The sequence below is a fragment of the Pavona decussata genome, unplaced genomic scaffold (genome assembly GCF_977016875.1).
Source record: "Pavona decussata unplaced genomic scaffold, jaPavDecu1.1 SCAFFOLD_2, whole genome shotgun sequence".
Classification (NCBI taxonomy): Eukaryota; Metazoa; Cnidaria; class Anthozoa; order Scleractinia; family Agariciidae; genus Pavona; species Pavona decussata.
The window spans coordinates 1,702,501-1,722,745 of NW_028145426.1; the positions used below are offsets into that span (position 1 = coordinate 1,702,501).

At 38.6% G+C, this 20,245-nt stretch overlaps 2 protein-coding genes and 1 pseudogene across 2 annotated transcripts in view; all 3 read right to left on the reverse strand.

Moving 5' to 3' along the window:
- The window catches only part of LOC146489941 (uncharacterized), a 2,750-nt gene extending 2,112 nt beyond the window's left edge, over positions 1-638 (reverse strand). Inside the window, exon 1 of the mRNA XM_085117727.1 lies at positions 1-638. This exon is cut by the window's left edge and continues 2,112 nt beyond it. The gene's annotated coding sequence lies outside the window, so the exon portion shown is untranslated.
- A 68-nt stretch (positions 639-706) lies between these two features.
- LOC146489942 (adenosine receptor A2a-like) lies at positions 707-6,464 on the reverse strand (annotated as a pseudogene).
- Positions 6,465-12,072: 5,608 nt separating this feature from the next.
- On the reverse strand, positions 12,073-13,732 carry LOC146489943 (histamine H2 receptor-like). Its single transcript, XM_085117430.1, has one exon. The coding sequence runs from the start codon at positions 13,185-13,187 to the stop codon at positions 12,258-12,260; it is 930 nt and encodes a 309-aa protein (XP_084973556.1). The 5' UTR covers positions 13,188-13,732; the 3' UTR covers positions 12,073-12,257.
- Positions 13,733-20,245: the final 6,513 nt, after the last annotated feature.

Below are 20,245 nucleotides of genomic sequence, written 5' to 3' on the forward strand. Positions count from 1 at the left end.
CGTGACCTACCACCCCTAAGGCGTCACGTTCCATTAAGCGCATTTTACCGTTCGGTAAAAGCCTTACTCTCGTCAGAGAATGCGTGCCTTCTAACAGCTGCCAATTTAATTAGTGACAAAGTAACATAGCTGGAAATTTATTGCGCAATATTAAATTCTAGCTAGAGGCCATGTCTTCCGTTGTATAATCGAAAAGTCTTGTTTATACTCTTGACTGAAAAAAAATATATTTGAATAAAAGGTATCAACCATGAATGAAAATACCCAGCAGCGTTCTGGAAAGGATTTAACCTATGAGCTTATTTGTATTCTTATTAGAAAGTAGAAGCACGTACGGCTTTTAGGGCTTAAAATTTGCATATTTCTTGCGGACAATTCAACAAGACAAAACACGAAATTAATTTGCGCACGCTTATTAGATCACCCCATGATTCCATTGGTCGCATTGTCCAGACTTTGAACGAGAAAACGTTTTATTTAAATCGAAAGCAATCGAAACGGTTTGCTAAAGAGCGAAAATCGGGATTGGGGCACAAAAAGTTAATATGATAAATTATGTATTAAGCAAGTTGTCTTCAGTTATAAGCCGTGATCAGAATTTCTTAATGTTGTAGGATCGAGTAGGAAGTTAACAGCTGCCACTCCATCATTAATTCCTTGTTTGCCCCCCTCCTCCCCCTCAGGAGGGGCTACTCCTCGGAATTTGTGGTGGCGGTGTGCGCAACGGTTCTCCAAATCCTGAGCTTATTTCAGACCAAAACCGGAATTTTCCGGTACTTTTTTTCAGAATTATGATCTCTAGAATCCATACCCGTCTCTAACATCTATACCTGTTTTCAGACTTTCAGACCAAATTTGTTAAAACAATACCAAATCTCAGAGCAAAACAGCCCAACAACCATACCCTTTGGCGCCGCGCGTACCTTTATAACTTATATACCCCTCCGGATTTTCCCATTGTAGCTTCTAATAACTATACCTCAAGCTATTTGAAATTAATTTATTGCTCTTTTTTTGTAATTTGACTCCTGTATGGTAGCTGCCTCTAAAAACAAACGTGTTGTGTCACTTACATATAAAAAAAACCTTCAGTATTACAGCCTCTACTCAGCTGATGCTGTTTTCAATTTTTTTTTCGCAACCCGCAAGATTGTTAAACCTTGCTTATGCTGTTTTTAATTTTTCTTTCCGCAAGCCGCAAGAATGTTAAACCTTGAAAGATCATCGAGAGAAGAAATTGTAGCAGATAAAAGATCAGTCAAATACCATTATTGTTTATCTATTCCGACGGGCCCATTTTTATCTGAAAACAATTACTCTTTAGCTCATGAATCACGAGCAACTTCCACCTTAATTTGTGTGGTTGGTTGTCCTTTTAAATCTACTTAAGCACTTGACTACTTCATCCCCAACACCTTCAGTTCTTCCATATAGTACTTTTTTGTCGTGTTTGATTTCATGGTTAGGAGCATAAACGGACGCTTTTCTATATAACATGCTTTTGTGATACCCGCAGTTGTTTTTCACCAGCTATGTATGCCGTGAAAGCTGGGTTAGACTCTGTTCTTATGATATGTTGGCTTTTTCTGTCGTTGATTATTAACTCCTTCACTGGGATCACTCGTGACAAAAGCGAGAACGTACCTGTTTGTCATACGGAAGTCACTAATAAGTTTTTTTGTCTCCAATAGATTTTTCCTTTTTTGTGTTATTCCCCATGACCAAATAAACTTAGGCTGTACTATAAAACCTTGTTCGTTTCCATTTCGCTTATTTGTTTTGGTCGCTTACATACTTTACCTTGATCTGCATAACATTAAACATCAGTCATAATGGCTTTTAACTCAGACAAATTGCACGACGTGACTGGATAGCTTACGCTTTATGTTGTAATTATTGCAGCCCATTTTACTTTATTTAGCTTTAATGGCTGGAGTATTTGCTTATATGTCAAAACATTTTTTACCAGAGTTTTCTTCTGTTACGTACTGTAAAAAATACATTTATCATTTATTCACAAGTATTAAAACCTAGCTTCACGTTTCTTTCCCATGTCAAAACATGTTGCTCTACCCTGCGCAATTGGCTCTATACTCTTTATAAATTAGTTAGCTAAATTAGTTCTGCTCCGGAGGCCAAACAAATGACACAGTTACCAACAGAGATGGCAGCTGCGGTAATCTCTTTCAGTGTCATGTCAGAGCCATGTCGTTTGGGCCTGACGTTAGGATGCACCAAACACTGACCCAAGTTTGCGTCTTTTTTTGTGTTGTTTGTCGTCGTTTTCATTGAAACGAGGCTTCATTGGAGAACAAGAACGACTGTTTCCTATTTTCGCCAACATGCCAGGTTTGATTTGGTTTGATTTGGGATTAATTGTACTCCTATTGACCAATCAGAACTTAGTGATTTTGTTAAGTATACTATTAAGTTAACACAGTACATTGAAACGGAGCCATAAAAGGCTTCCTGTAAAGATACTGCACTTCTGCTGCATGCCAAAATTAATAAACGATCACGACAATGATGGCTCAAACGATTTTTACTTCCTTAGTTACTTATCTATTAATTCATTTGTTTCCTTTCTTACAGATAGAAGTAAAAGCAAATCTACTTTTTCGCTTTTTTGTCAAGAAACGCCATTTAAATGCTCAATCACGAACCTAAGAAACATGGCAAAGATGACTGACACCACTCTACTGATGAAAATGAAGTACTATTCGCAGGAAACCATCGTGCACATATTTTAACTATATCATGTCCACTTTTTTTTTTTGTAAACATACCACGTAAAACAATATAGTGTCTGCCTTGGACAAGTTGTATAACTGTTACTGATATTTAATATTCAATGTTCAACGCATTGTTTTTCCCAACTTCAAGTTAAGTTAGAGCCCCCATTGAAGACCGTCTTATCCACCAGTGTCGTTGATACGAAACATTTTCTTCACTGTGGTTTTCACAATTTCACGAATCTCACGATATCGCCAGCAATAAAGGACAGGATTTAATGAAGAATTGAGGAAAACAAGGAACGCTGACGCTATTTCAGCTACCAAAATGGATATTCGAGAACTTGTAGAAAGCAACCCGATATAAGAGCACAGCAATGGAAGGTAACAAACTAGGAAAACAACATAGACATACACAGCATAGATCTGTTGCTTGAGTATTTGGCACTCTAAGCTGGTTTTGAATCTGATTACGATGATATTTTACGACTTTGTATATACGAATATACGCCACAGCTGTCAAGGGAAGCCCAACACATTCTACTACCACTGCTACTGCGCTAGAATGTTGAGGAACTGAAATGTATACGGAGGCAGCGACTTCACTTGTGATCCATAAAAAAACCAAGGTTGTAACAACACGTTTTGAAGTAATAAGTTCTTGGTACCGCAGATGACAAGAAATAGCGAGAAGTCTATCGACAGCAATGGCTGTTATAGTCAAGAGCGAAGCGCTAACGAGAAGAAATGTGAAGAAGTGGCCAACAGTTAAAATTACTGGACAGAGGAAAACAAAGTTTTCATCTACTTCCATTGCTAACATCACCGCGATGATAACACCAAGCATGAGTTGCCCAAAAAATCCAACAGCAATATCTGAGAAAGCGAGACTCAGGAACAACTTCTTTATATTAGCGGGTATCGACGAGGCTTTCCACATGGCGTGAATGACAAGAACATTTCCCAGGACCGTCAAGAAGGAGAAGAACAATAGCAATACACAAATGGACAACATGAAAGTTCTGTAAAGATAAACGAGTTGTGCTAGTTCCTCCAACTTCTGAGTGCAAAACTGGTCGGCAATGGCGAACTTGATTATTCAAATAGATTTATAGTATGGTTGAAATTTTGGTCGCATAGTACGGCCGGTTATTAGCATACTAAAGTACCACTATTGTTTTCTTTTTCATCGCAAGCCACTTAATAAGCCTCTCATGGCCGCATTACTGCTATTAAATACACTTTTTTTTCCTTCATGTAAATTGTGACTTCTTCATTGCAGCTGCAACTTATGATAAATGCTTTGTGTCTTATGTACATTTCGCCGTCGATTATCCCATAGCAAATTGCAACCTCACCTTCGAAAGGAATTACCCGCGTTGCGATCCTCTACAAACCCGACTCGTTCCTTTATACTTACAGGGCTTCGCATTCGGCTATGTTGTTTCTTGAGATCAGGCCTAAGAATGTTACATAAAAATTCAAAAATTAGACGACTCACTCATTGTTAAATGAATATTAGTATCTGAAACGTCATATATTGAACTGTGGATGAAAGATGTAAACAGAAGAAAGATCCTAGCATTTTGTACACAACTTAAGCAGTTGCGAAAGGCGATGCCGGTGCAGTGCTCTACCAAGTGACCTATCAAGCCAACTGGGAGCGGGTCATATTGTGAGTTCGTAATATACCCGTGAATTATGAATAAATGAATATGAGTATATGAAACATCATATTTTGAACTGCGAATGAAAGATTGAATAGAAGAAAGATCCTCGCAGATAGTACAAAACTTAAACAGTTGCGAAAGGAAATCCCTTCCGAATCCCGTTTATAGAACCTGAATTTTTTCAGGCTTTTTTATCGCAACTGCTTATGTTGCGTAGTAACTGCGAGGATTTGTCTTCTTTTTAATCTTTCATCCGCAGTTCAATATATGATGTTTCATATATTCGTATTCATTTATTCATCGTTCACGGGTACATTACGAACTCACAATATGATCAGCTCCCAGTTGGCTTGATAGCTCAGTTGGTAGAGCACTGCACCGGTATCGCAGAGGTCATGGGTTTGAATCCCGTTCAAGCATGAATATTTTTTCAGGCTTTCTTTTCGCAACTGCTTAAGTTGCGTACTAACTGCAAGGATCTTTCTTCTATGTAATAGTCGTTACAAAGCAGATCTAATTCAGGGTTGTGTAGCAGCACACGCAACCAGTTCTGTTGCCGTGGCCAAGCCCAAGCCCGTCTTCACTGACGCTGGTTTGGAATTGGAAGTTTTTTTTTTTTTTTTTTTTGTTTTTTTTTTTGTAAGATATATTAAAAGCATTTGCCGATTCCGCTTAACACTTAAGAAAGTTTCCTGGGGGACAAGAAAAATAAATCTTTGTTGAAAGAAACTTGCCTCTTGCGACAGCGTGAACAGGAGAAACAACAAAATGCAAATGATCTTCAGTCTACAAGGTTGCATTCGGGTATCTTCCTGTAAAGATACATTACTTCAGTTGCATGCCAAAATGAACGAACGATCACGACAAATGATGGCTAAAAGCGATGTTTTCCTCCTTATTTACTTATCTATTCATTCATTCGCCAACTTTCTAAAAAAAAGAAGGAAAAGTAAATCTCCTATTTCGCTCTTTTTTTTTTTTGTCAAGAAACGCTATTTAAATGCTCAAACACGAACCTAAGAAACATGGCAAAGATGACTGACACCACCCTACTGACCAAAATGTAGTACTATTTGCAGGAAACCATCATGCAGATATTTTAACTATATCATGTCCACTTTTTTTTAACATACCACGTAAAACAATATAGTGTCTGCCTTGGACAAGTTGTGTAACTATTACTGATTTTAATATTCACTGTTCAACGCATTGTTTTCCCCAACTTCAAGTTAAGTTAGAGCCCCCATTTAAGACCGCCAGTCATTGAAGACCATCTTATTCACCAGTGTTGTTAGTGCGAAATAGTTCCTCCACTGCGCTTTTCACAATTTCACGAATCTCACGATATCGCCAGCAATAAAGGACAGGATTTATTGAAGAATTGAGGAAAACATGGAATATTAACGCTTGTTCAGCTACCCAAAACGGTATTCGGAAACTACTTGATAGCACCCCGATATAAAAGCACAGCAGTGGAAGATAGCAAGCTAGGAAAACAACATAGACATACACAGCATTTAAGGCGGACTTCTTTTCTCGGGCTACTTCCGTTGCTAGAGTATTGGGCACTCTAAGCTGGTTTTGAATCTGATTGCGATGATATTTTACGACTTTGTATATACGAATTTACGCCACCGAAATACAGGGAAGCCCAACACACTCTACGACCACTGGCACTGCGCTAGAATGCTGAGGAAATGAAATGTATACGGAGGCAGCGACCCCGCTTCTGATCCATAAACACACCAAGGCTATAACAACACTTTTTGAAGTAATATGTTCTTGATACCGCAAGTGACAAGAAATAGCGAGAAGTCTATCGACGGCAATGGCTGTTATAGTCAAGAACGAAGCGCTAAGGAGAAGAAAGGTTAAAAGAATGCCAAACAGTTACAATTGCTAGAGAGAAGAAACCAAATTTCCCAGTGGCTTCTATTGCTAACATCACCGCGATGATAACACCAAGCATGAGTTGCCCAAAGAATCCAACAGCAATTTCTGAGAAAGCGAGACTCAGGAACAACTTCTTTATATTAGCGAGTATCGATGAGGCTTTCCACATGGCGTGAATAACAAGAAGAGTTCCCAGGAACGTCAAGAAAGAGAAGAACAATAGCACACAAATGGACAGCATGAAAATTCTATAAAGTTTAACAATTTGTGCTAGTTCCTCCAGCTTCTTAGTTCAAAACTGGTCGGCCATGGCGAACTTGTTTATTCAAATTGATTAGTCTGGTTGAAATTTTGGGCCGAATGAACACGGTCGGTTATTAGCATACTAAAATACTACCATGTTTTCAGTTTTTTGGCGGAACTCTTTTAATTACCCTTTCATGGCCCCATTACTAGCCATTATACAGGCTGCAGTTGTGACTTCTTTTTTGCAGCTGCCACTTACGATAAATAGCACGCGTCTTGTATTCTCTGCAGTTTTATGGACAACTTAATGGGTTGTCTTGAGTTTTTACGTTAATAATTCAGGATCCTTTATTTTCCTTGAAGTGCTTCTTTTCTTAAAGCTTTTAGTGTCACATTTTCAAACCGTTTAAGAACAGATTCAAGACAGCATACGTTCAATGAAGATATCAATTAAATGCTCTCATTTGTATTTCAAATCAAACTTGACTGAAATGTCACGTGGTACGCTGTCAAGCGTTGCCACAAACTCCAACAATTAGACCGGCAGATTGGTGCAAAAATATGATGGAATTGTGGGATTTATGGTAAAACTGCCACATTTGGCACATAGATAGAGACATACCTACTGAACAATATTAGCTATGGACCCACCTGGGATCTATCCCATAATTGCAGTTTCAGCGGGTTTAAGGTGGCTCACTGAAATTCTAGCATGGAGACGAGGCTCAAGTTTTGTTTCTCTTTGAGCAGCCACAGTCCTGCATCAAAAAATCGACAGTCCTCCAAAAGTGGAGAATTATTCAATATATTTGCTTTTCTTTAAATCTTGGAGTCGTTTCAGTTGATCACGTGACAGGTCACGTGATTGCACGTACAGTATCGTGACATAACTAATAATATTTTGAGACGGCGATACTGCGCTAATATTGGTCGATGGTTTGGGGTGAAAATATATTTCTGAATAGACAAGGAACTAAGACCAATACGATGACAATATTTTCTTCCAGAGCCGTCAATATGGGGCTGTAACGCTGCCCTATATATTGCGATTCAAGCAATTAACATAACGAAAAATAGGCTGTTGATAAAAATAGAAATCGTACCGGCTGTTCACGGGTTTTTAAACGTGAACATCTACAGTCAAAACGAGATTTCCTTTTGCCTGCCTCTTTTATTCGAACTTCTCGTTTTTAAATTCTCTTCTCCTCGAGTTAGAAGGCTAGCAGAACAAATTTAGACGGCTTTCGAATGGGTTTTTACGCAAGCAGAGTGAGATGGATGAAAAAAAATCCATATTTCACTTTTTCCACCGAATTGGTTCAAAGCCACGATTTATACGATTCATATATCTCTAACTGTGTAACCGAAAATGGAATAGAGTCCATCTACCACAAATTTTAATTTTTTTTTTCTGTGCATGAGGAAACCAACAAAGTGTTGTAATTGGCCGGGCTACTTTTACTATTCCACACACGTGTAGAAGTAGTTGAACACGTCGCTCAGTTAGTTTTCAAAAATATTATCGCTAATCGCTCTCATTACTTGGTTGGAGTACCATACGAAGGTAAGAACTTTTTTAAACTTGTTTTGAGTTATTGCGATGTTTAGTGAAAAAAACAAGGACTAAAATTAAAAATGTAATAAAATCGCGCCAGCGCGGGGAAATCTTCGGCTATCCCTGCCATGCTTTGTCTTCTTAGGCAACTTTTCAGCAATGTTTCATCTCGCAAAGTTCTAAAAGAAGTACTCTGTTTTTTTTATGGACATAACAACTGCTCTTTGATAGGGGAAAGTTAGAAGCGAAATCTCCTCTACTCATTTTTCGAAGCAAGCGATTTCTTGATGGTTGGCTTTGCAACTTTGTAATTTCATTCATCAAATTATATTTCATCGTTCGCTTTGCTGATTTGGCAAACAATGTGTCTTTTCACTAGCCAATTTTATCACTCGTTTTTCTGATCGCCTTCAGCTTAAATCAGCGCCACACTTCCCTAATATTCAAAACCATTTTTGATGATGAATTATCATTTAAAACCTATGGAATAGATATTTGACGGTAGTTGTTATGAAATTGTTTAATCAGTACAGTCTATTCCACCGCTATTAATAGGCCAACCGTTTGACATGACCCTCACCTATCCGTATTTCGTGTGACCATACAGCTTGCCGTTATGTGATGTATCTGAAGTTCCTTCTCGTAATCCTTGTTTTCAATGTATCGCACATAACTGCGATGACTGAACAAGATGATGGTGCTAGTGTGGACTGTACAAATTGTATTTTGTGCCAGGAAACAACCTCAGAACCACTCTAATGCCCAGGAAACTCCAGAAGATCGGATACAACCTAGTTCCCAGCGTCTCTCTAGTTCCAAGCATGCGTTGCCCAAACAATCCAACAGCAATATCTGAGAAAGCGAGACTCAGGAACAACTTCTTCACATTAGCAATTATCGACGAGGCTTTCCACATGACGTGAATGACAAGAAGACTCCCAGGATCGTCAAGAAAGAGAAGAACAATAGCAATACACAAATGGACAACATAAAATTCTGTAAAGATTAATAATTTGTGCTAGTTCCTCCAACTTCTGAGTGCAAAACTGGTCGGCCATGGCGAACTTGATTATTGAAATTGATTAGTCTGGTTGAAATTTAGGGCCGAATGAACGCGGTCGCCTATTAGTATACTAAGGTACCACTATTATTTTATTTTTCATCGCAAGCCAGTTAATTAGCCTCTCATGGCCGCACTACTGCTATTAAATACACTTTTTTCCTTTCTGTAAATTGACCGCGGAGGGAGAGGGGCTGTTTTGGATGATAAAAGAATGTATTTTATTTTATTTTACCTAACCATTTCCATCACTTACAGAAACAACTTACCTTACATATTATTAAGTACATGCTTTTCTCCGACAAACACGACAATTTTAGACAGTTTGTTTTTAGTTTTGATGCTCAACGGACGTTCAACCGTGAATCAATGGAATTTCAGCTGTTGTTTCTATTTTCATTCTTTCTTGGATCGGTGTTTCACGAAGATAAAGATTCATCACTGAATAAGTTCGAGGGTTTTTTTTCACAAAGGTTACTTGTCGCTGTTACGCGTAAATATTTGAAACGGAGAATTCTGCACAGCTACGGTCATGCTGGGTCATTCAATTCGTCTGTCATAACGAACAAAGAAGCCGAATGATTTACGAAAATATGAGCAACGAAACTAGGTCTTAGCTGCTGACTTTGACAAAAAAACAGGTCGAAAATTTCTGCCTCATCAGCTTGTTCTGGTGGTCGTGTAATGGTCAGACTGAAGCATTGACTCCTTATTTCAAAAGAAAAGAAAACTTATTTTCGTTGGTACAATTAACATTTTACATCCGTGTTAACAATTTTTAATGCATTCCTAGCCATTTCAGAAGACTTAAGTTTAGAAATTTTCCGAGAGTGCATGCCCCCGGACTCCCCTAGTTCTCTCACCCGAACGCGTTCGTTGAGTGAGACCCCCCCCCCCCCCCCCACTCCAAGACCCACTTTGTAGTCCCTAAATTGTGACTTCTTCATTGCAGCTGCAACTAATGATAAATGCTTCGTGTCTTATATACATTTCACAGTCGATTATCCCATAGAAAATTGCAACCTCAGCTTTGAAAGGAATTACCCGCGTTGCAATCCTCTTCAAACCCAACTCTTTTATTTGCAGGGCTTCGCATTCGGCTATGTTGTTTCTTGAGATCAGGCCTAAGAATGTTACATAAATATTCAGAAGTTGGACGACTCACTCAATGGTAAATAAATATTGATATCTGGGACATCGTATATTAAACTGCGGATGAAAGATTAAATAGAAGAAAAATCCTCCACTCTCACAACAAATTGACGGGTAAGCGTCGGAAATAGTGTCTAAATTCTAAATATTTGTCTAAAACGTAGAAATGACATTCAAGTGTGTTACAAATTAGATATGACTATCGACAACTTTCGCTTTTAAATTTCCTGGGGGCAGCCATTTTGAATTTGATGACGTGTAATGGTTGCTGCTATTGTTATTCAGCAGAAGTTCTTTTGTGGAAAACAATTGAGCAACCGCAACTTAAATCCAAGATGGCGGCGCGCGGGAAATTTGAAAGCGAAAATAGCCGATAATCAAATTATGTTTTTTCCGACACTGAAATATTATTTTCATGATTTCCAATGAAATTTCAAAGAAAATTATATTTTGAATAATGTAACGTTAACATGTTTTGAGAGTGGAGGTTTCCTTTAACCAGTTGCGGAAAGCAATGCCAGTGCAGTGCTTTACCAAATGAACTATCAGGCCAACTGGAAGCTAGTCATATTGTGAGTTCGTAACATACCCGTAAAGGATAAATGAAGAAACATGAATATCTAAAACAGATATTGAACTGTGGACGAAAGATTAAATAGAAGAAAGATTCTCGCAGTTAGTACGCAACTTAAGGCCCGGTTCAGACGCCGAACTTTTCATGAGCCGAACTTAATCCCTCGAATTAAGTACATGAAAAGTTCGGCGTCTGAATCAGTTGAGAACGGCTGTTTCAATTTGGAACGGCTCAGCCGTTCTTCCCGCCTGGCTCAGCCGGGAATTTCGGCTTTGGAACGGCTTTGATTCAGACGCCGAACTATTCATGAGCCGAAACTAATGCATAAATTATTAGAACTTATTTCAAATAAAAAAAAAAAAACCCTGACATTTCGATTGGTCTTGCTTCAGGTAAATTAAGTTCGGCTAATTAAGTTCGGCTTCTGAATCAAAATGCGGGATTTTCGTGATTTGGGCCGACCTTAATTTGAATTAAGTTCGGTTCATGAAAAGTTCGGCGTCTGAACTGGGCATTAAGCAGTCACAAAAAGAAATCCCGTTCAAAAGCACGTTCGAATCCCGTTTAAGCCTGAATTTTTTTCAGGCTTTTTTTTCGCAACTGCCTATGTTGCGTACTAACTGCGATTATTTATCTTCTGTTTAATCTTTCATCCGCAGTTCAATATATTATATATCAAGGCTGTGTAGCCAAGCCAACTTCGCTGACGCTGGTTTTGAATTCGAAGGGTTTTTTTTAGGATACATTGAAAGCCTTTGTCGATTCCGCTTAACACTTAGGAAAGTTTCCTGGGGGACAAGAAAAAGAAATCTTGGTTGAAAGAAACTTGCCCGTTGTGGCATAGTGAACAGAAGAGACAAAAAAGTACAAATGATCAGTCTTCGGTCTTTAACGTTGCATTCGGGTATCTTCCTGTAAAGATACATTACTTCAGTTGCATGCCAAAATTAACAAACGATCACGACAAATGATGGCTAAAAGCGATGTTTACTTCCTTATTTACTTATCTATTCATTAATTAATTCATTCATTCGTTTTTTTTTTTTTTTCTCACAAATAGAAGTAAAAGCAAATGTCCTAAATAAGAGAGATATCTCGAAATATTTCGCTTTTTGTTAAGAAACGCTATTTAAATCCTCAAACACGAACCTAAGAAACATGGCAAAGACCAAAATGAAGCAGAATGTTTGCGGTAAACTATCTAGACGATACTTTAACTATATCACGTCCACTTTTTTTGTAAACATACCACGTAAAACAGTATTGTGTCTTCCTTGAACAATTTGGATAACTATTATTGATATTTAATATTCAATGTTCAACGCATTGTTTTCCCCAACTTCAAGTTAAGTTAGAGCCCCCATTGAAGACCATCTTATCCACCAGTGTCGTTGATACGAAACATTTTCCTCACTGTGGTTTTCACGTTTTCACGAATCTCACGATATCGCCAGCAATAAAGTACAGGATTTAATGAAGAATTGAGGAACACAAGGAATATTAACGCTTGTTCAGCTACCCAAAACGGTATTCGGAAACTACTGGACAGCAACCCGATATAAGAGCACAGCAATGGAAAATAACAAACAAGGAAAACAACATAGACATACACAGCATTTAAGGCAGACTTATTTTCTCGGGCTACATCCGTTGCTAGAGCATTTGGCACTCTCAGCTGGTTTTCAATCTGATTGCGATGATATTTTACGACTTTGTATATACGAATATATGCCACCGAAATACAGGGAAGCCCAACACACTCTACGACCACTGCTACTGCGCTAGAATGTTGAGGAAGTGAAATGTATACGGAGGCAGCGACTCCACTTGTGATCCATAAACACACCAAGGCTATAACAACACGTTTTGAAGTAATAAGTTCTTGGTACCGCAGATGACAGGAAATAGCGAGGAGTCTATCGACAGCAATGGCTGTTATAGTCAAGAGCGAAGCGCTAACGAGAAGAAATGTGAAAAAATGCCAAACAGTTAAAATTGATGGACAGAAGAAACCAAACTTCCCAGTGGCTTCTATTGCTAACATTACCGCGATGATAACACCAAGCATGAGTTGCCCAAAAAATCCAACAGCAATATCTGAGAAAGCGAGACTCAGGAACAACTTCTTCACATTAGCGGGTATCGAGGAGGCTTTCCACATGGCGTTAATGACAAGAAGATTTCCCAGGACCGTCAAAAAGGAGAAGAACAATAACAATACACAAATGGACAGCATGAAAATTCTGTAGAGATTAACAATTTGTGCTAGTTCCTCCAACTTCTGAGTGCAAAACTGGTCGGCCATGGCGAACTTGATTATTCAAATTGATTGGTCCGGTTTAAATTTTGGTCGCATAACACGGTCGGTTATTAGCATACTAAAGTGCCGCTACTGTTTTGGTTTTCATCGCAAGGCACTTAATTAGCCTCTCATGGCCGCATTACTGCTATTAAATACGCTTTTTTTCCTATTTCAGGATGCGTGCGTGATCGTGTTGGTTTGTCTGTGACAGAAGCCAGAAGCTTTCTAGATTTCGCGGATGTAAATACGGATATATGTGTATCACCGAATTTGCCTTGGTTTCGCGGTCCTGGAATTGAGGCCCTTTATACGCGTATGCATATCCTCTTGCACGCGTAGTCAATCGGTTCAGAAAAGCTTTATCGTTGGAAATGAAACGAAAATACCCTAAAAAACACTCGACCGTCGATAAAGTAAAATGTGGAAACTTTTCAGAAATCCCGTTTCTTGTGGAAATCCACGTTTTGTGAAGGTGCAGAGTTTGAAAGCAAACTCTGCAACTGTAGAGCAAAAGCAATTCCTGCAACTGTACGGTAAAATAAATTTGACGTTTTATAGCAGATTCACTTTGTTTTATTTTTCTAGTAATCAATAGAATGTTGAAGTAAATACGAGGTTTTGTGGAAAACATGAAAACGTCGCATTGTTTACTAGAGATTTAATTATGATTCATGACTGGCCGTTACCCCAGGTGACTGTGTACAACACAGAAGCCAATTCGTAAAAACACGATTAGGTTTTTTTTTTTAAGTACAGAAGTTCTTATTCAACTAAACGCTACTTTATGTAAGGCAGTCCTTATCTGGGTATAATTTTTGCCAAGAAATAACATTTCTACTTTAGTCTCCGTTCCTCCCGCCCGGCTTCTGGGAAACCATTACGCACTCTGAGGTACTTGATCGTCATGCGTTTTCCCTTGTCCGTGGTAAGGAGCAAAACCACGCCAAAAAAAAGAAACATTCTACTTCCGGTTGCTGTCCGTGACTCTTAAGTCGATATAAACATAGCATTCACAACGTTTTTGCATCTATAACAATTTGCCACGTTCATTCAGTAGGAAACTACAAGCCAAGTCATCAAGTCCATCATCTGCCCACAATCACGATAACGACATTCCCCTAAACCGTTCCTCTTTTCCATGCCTTTAACCAGCAGCACTTCACTTTCCAATGGAAACTACTAGTTAGCATACTAAAATGCTACTATTTTTTTTTCAGTTTTTTGGCGTAACTCTTCTAATTACCCTTTCATGGCCACATTACTAGCCATTTTACAGGCTGCCTTTTAACACAAACTTTTACTTTGATGTGAATTGTGACTTCTTTATTGCAGCTGCCACTTACGATAAATAGAACGTGTCTATTCTCTGCAGTTTTATGGACAACTTAATGGGTTGTCTTAAGTTTTTACGTTAAAAATTTAGGATCCTTTATTTTCCTTGAAGTGCTTCTTTTCTTAAAGCTTTTAGTGTGACATTTTCAAACCGATTAAGAACAGATGCAATATAGCATACGTTCAATGAAGATATCAATTATATTTGATCATTTGTATTGCAAATCAAACTTAACTAAAATGTCACGCGATACGCTGTCAAGCGGATATTTTTATTCTTTAATTGATGACATTACCTATAACATGACACATTATTTTCAATTTAAGGTTGAGAATGGTGACCCGTAAGTGACGCAGGCATACTCTTTATTTTTTTTAATTAAAAAAAAAATACTCGGAAAAAATCCGAGTTCTCCTATCAGGAGTCATACCTAAGATCTTCCAGATTACTAGTTCGGATGCTCTACCACTGAACTACAGGAGACTCGTGGAAGCTAAGGCCATTAAACTAGGTTCATGGGACAAACATCCTGCATACTGCTAGGATTGGAACGTCAATGTGTGACATATGCGTGATGGAATATGTAGAGCCTGGTGAATAAATGAGAATGATGTATTAATTGGTAAGTGACGCAGGATACATAGTTGTTATGCAAGTAAAGTTTATTATCTCAAATCCCTCCAAATCCTTCTCCTTTGAGATTCGACCGCTGCTTCGACAATAGCTCCTCCAGTGCAGCCATGGCATGGAATCCTTCATCATGAAGTAATATATTTATTTAGCCAAGCCTGAATGCGGAGCTCAACAATTCCCTTTATAATATATTGCATTTATCTAAGTCTGCTTTTCGTGTAAACGTAATAACCTTACATATTCCTCATCCTTTGTGGAGTTCTTTATAGTTTTTGTGCATATGAAGCAAACTGCCCACCAATCTGATAGCAGATTAAAAACATTTCAACTAGACTGCGAGCAGTAGTACTATTTTCCTCAGATTGACGGTCTAATTATGCAAATTAAAAAGTGAACTAGGAAGGATTGGGGAGGAGAGAGGTTCCTTTGTTCTTTGAATTTCCTTTCCTGATAAGCGGAAAATACTGATTGGTAGATTACTACCTGTCAAGTTGGAGCAACAGACAAATTCGAGACAATTGCTTGGGGCAAATTATGTCGGATCGGTGAGATGTTCTTCGACGGGCTGTGAGGAGAATCGTGGAGGGATGAGTTTGAAATGTGAACAACCTCTAGCAGTTATTTCGCTTCCTGATAAGAAAGATGTGTTCGCAGTGCTGCCGACCAGGTTCGGTAAAAGTTTGATATTTTAAAGCTATGCGTTAGCGAGGAACGTACGCGATGGTTTTCCTCCTGTCCTTACTAACTCTCACCGCCGCTGCCCGCCGTATCGCGCAGAATGCCTATTGTTCTTGGGACCTTTACTTACTGCACGGCAAAAGTTATAGATCTGTAATATTAGTGGAGAAGCGTAAACTGAATGACTCTTGTTGGTACAATTTACGCGCGCACTCCTCCGCAGGGAAATGCGCTTAGCTCATCAACTTGTCAGAGCGGAGCTAAAAGACAAGAGCCACACGAACTATTGTTCGTTCTATTGTTTTCTAATATCGCACGTTCGCACTGTGGCTAAATAAGTGCGTTCCGGTAATTGGTGTTTTGACTTTCAGTAGTTTCACAGATCGAGGGGTTTTTCAAGACCGATTGATGAGCTTTTCATTATTTTTGCATAGGGCAACTCTTACCTTCCGCTAAACCACGGCAAAAAAACGGGTTGCCTTCATTCGAACCTGCAATAACTTGAACTTCGTCTAGTCGTGCCAAAATCTTGAGTTACTTATTATTGAAAAAAGTAAGCGCGCGCTTGGCTGCGTATACCATTCTCTTTGTTGAAAGAAAAAAGGGAAGCTTTAACTAGAACATTCTGCTAAGAAACGTTAAAAGCTACAAGCTATTGATGGTACCAGTGTTAAAGACTACGCACTCCCAACACGCTCCCAAGCAGATTCCGCTAATTGGTACATGTAGTCGAGAGGCAGAATGATTTGATTGTAGAATTGAAAACTCTTTGCTGGGTTGCCCACAAACTTCTCTCCATCTCCAAACTCCTTCGCCGTTTAGATCGAAGTGAAGCATAGGGCTGTTTTCGTTTACAAAAGGAGGTACAATATTGATTAACAGCGGGTGAATCGGGTTTTCGAAGAGCTCTGAAAAGAACTCCCGATCACTTACGTTTTCGCTTTCCTGGTTCATTGTGCGACAGGTTTTCCAATGAACCAGCTGTGCCAACAAGAACACTTTTCAAATTCGCGGTAATTGGAACATTTTCGGTCAAGTGGTTTTCTTGAATGGGTTATTGTTAGTTTTGACATCCATTTTTATGCAGACCTGTGCTTATGACAATAGCTCTTCGCCCCAAGACGCGCCATTTTCAAACACAACTCCAACAGGTAGTTTTCAAACTCAAAAGGCGAATGGTTCCTGTTGACCTATTTTCAAAGTTGAACCGGGTTTTGATTCAGGAAAGACCCATCCTTCATTTGCCCTGCGTGAAAATTTGAAAGTCCGTTTGGATTGTCAGAAAATCGCTTCTGAAAACGGCCCCCATTCAAATATGCACTGCGAATGAATAACTCAAATCCAACGCAAAAAAAAATGTCTCGGAACTCGAAGCTTTTTAAAGATATTTTAAAAGTCTTTGTCGATTCCATTTAACACTTAGGAAAGTTTCCTGGGCGATAAGAAGAACGGATTTTTGTTGAAAGAAACTTGCTCGTTGCCGCAGCGTAAACAGGAGAGACAACAAAGTACAAATGATCTTCAGTCTATAAGGTTGCATTCGGGTATCTTCCTATAAAGATACATTACTTCAATTGCATGCCAAAATTAACAAACGATCACGACAAGTGATGGCTAAAAACGATATTTACTTCCTTGTTTACTTATCTATCCATTCAAAGCAAATCTCCTATTTCGCTTTTTTGTCAAGAAACGCTATTTAAATGCTCAAACACGAACCTAAGAAAACATGGCAAAGTTGACTGACACCACCCTACTGACCGAAATAAAGTACTATTCGCAGGAAACCATCGTGCACTAAATTAACTATATCATGTCCACTTTTTTTGTAAACATACCACGTAAAACAATATAGTGTCTGCCTTAAACAAGTTGTATAACTATTACTGATATTTAATATTCAATGTTCAACGCATTGTTTTCCCCAACTTCAAGTTAAGCGAGTAGAGCCCCCATTGAAGACCATCTTATCCACCAGTGTTGTTAATGCTAAATAGTTTCTTCAATGCGCTTTTCACAATTTCACGAATCTCACGATATCGCCAGCAATAAAGGACAGGATTTAATGAAGAATTGAGGAAAACAAGGAATATTAACGCTTGTTCAGCTACCCAAAACGGTATTCGGAAACTACTGGATAGCAACCCGATATACTGATAGGAGCACAGCAATGAAAGATAACAAACTAGGAAAACAACAGACATACACAGCATTTAAGGCAGACTTCTTTCCTCGGGCTACATCCGTTGCTAGAGTATTTGGCACTCTAAGCTGGTTTTCAATCTGATTGCGATGATATTTTACGACTTTGTATATACGAATATATGCCACCGAAATACAGGGAAGCCCAACACACTCTACAATCACTGCTACTGCGCTAGAATGCTGAGGAAGTGAAATGTATACGGAGGCAGCGACTCCACTTGTGATCCATAAACACACCAAGCCTATAACAACACGTTTTGAAGTAATAAGTTCTTGATATCGCAGATGACAAGAAATAGCGAGAAGTCTATCAACGGCAACGGCTGTTATAGTCAAGAACGAAGCGCTAATGAGAAGAAAGATGAAAAAATGCCAAACAGTTAAAATTGCTGGGCAGAAGAAACCAAATTTCCTAGTGGCTTCCATTGCTAACATTAACGCGATGATAACACCAAGCATGAGTTGCCCAAACAATCCAACAGCAATATCTGAGAAAGCGAGACTCAGGAACAACTTCTTCAAATTAGTGGGTATCGATGAGGCTTTCCACATGGCGTGAATAACAAGATGATTTCCCAGGACCGTCAAGAAAGAGAAGAACAATAGCAATACACAAATAGACAACATGAAAATTCTGTAAAGATTAACAATTTGTGCTAGTTCCTCCAACTTCTGAGTGTAAAACTGGTCGGCCATGGCGAACTTGATTATTCAAATTGATTACGTTGAAATTTTGGGCCAAATGAACACGGTCGGTTTTTAGGATACTAAAATACTACTGTGTGGGTACGGCTACACGTAGACTATTTTTAGCACAACCCTTACTATTACCTTCTCATTGACGCATTACCATTTTACAGGCTGCTTTTTAACACATACTTTTTCCTTGATCGATGTGCATTGTGACTTCTTTATTGCAGATGCCACTTAAGATGAATAGCACGTGTCTTGTATTCTCTGCAGTTTTACGAACAACTTAATGGGTTGTATGATTTTTCACGTTAATAATTCAGGATCCTTTATTTTCCTTGAAGTGCTTCTTTTCTCGAAGCTTTTAGTGTGATATTTTCAAACCTATTAAGAACAGATGCAATATTTACGTTATTCCAAAATGGCTGACATTTTAATATTCTTTTGTTGGTATTCAAATTAGCCCTTCTTGCCTTTTTTGTAAGCTCAAAAATCAAAAGAATATTTTATCTTGAACGAGGCAAGAAGGGCTTATTTGAATGCAAACAAAAGAATATTAAAATGGTAGCCATTTTGGAATAAGGTTTATAGCATGCGTTCAATGAAGATATCAATTTTACAAAGACGTCTTCATTTGTAGAGACATATATATACCCTTTCGACAGTGAAAGACGAAGTCTTGTTTAAGACAAAATCCTGTTATCAAAGAACTCGTTATTGCACTTGGTACTGTACACTATTATTGCTTTTTTTCGTGACCAAGCTCAAGGGAACATATGTAGTCCCTTGCTAGCCTTAAGCATAATTTTCACCCCTTTGACAGCTTCTGGTAATATCAAACAAAGTTTCATTTCCAAGCTCTCAACACAAATTACTTTGCGTAGAATATCAAGTGGCAAGTGTTAAAGAAGATACAGCAAATAACGAAGCTTGCTCTGATTATGCTAGAGAGAAGGTACCTGAGACGTCCGAGTAACCAAACTTAATGCACAAAGCTGACAAGGCGGCAAGGGAATTGTCCAAATTTTGCTCCTCACTGAAATTAAATTGATGCAAATCGTCAAAGATATAAAAATCTTTTTCAACTTGCCTTTCTCTGGCCAAATTAATAAGTATTTTCTCAGTCTGGTGCGGCAAGGACCATCTAATCATTCTGGTTCTGTGAAATACTCTAGTTTCCTAGATCGTTGGTCAAGCCTCACGGTAGCTATTATCTACAACTGTATCTATTTCAAGGAGACCTCATTATGATATCGTTTTCCTCCTTACAAGTGTGGACGGATAGTTCTTGGCAAGATAATATCAGAAGGCTTCATTTTGAGAAACGTCTAGTCTTTCTGATAAAGAACCTAACGGAATGCCGGGTTCATAGTGACTCAGCAACGAGACACCAGGAATCTTCATTCTTAATGGAACTGGTTCTTCTCTACAAGAACTCGGCAACAATTCTACAACTATTCAGTTCCATTCTACATCTACTCTACAAGTAATCTTAGACTATTCTACTCAATTTTATATCTTT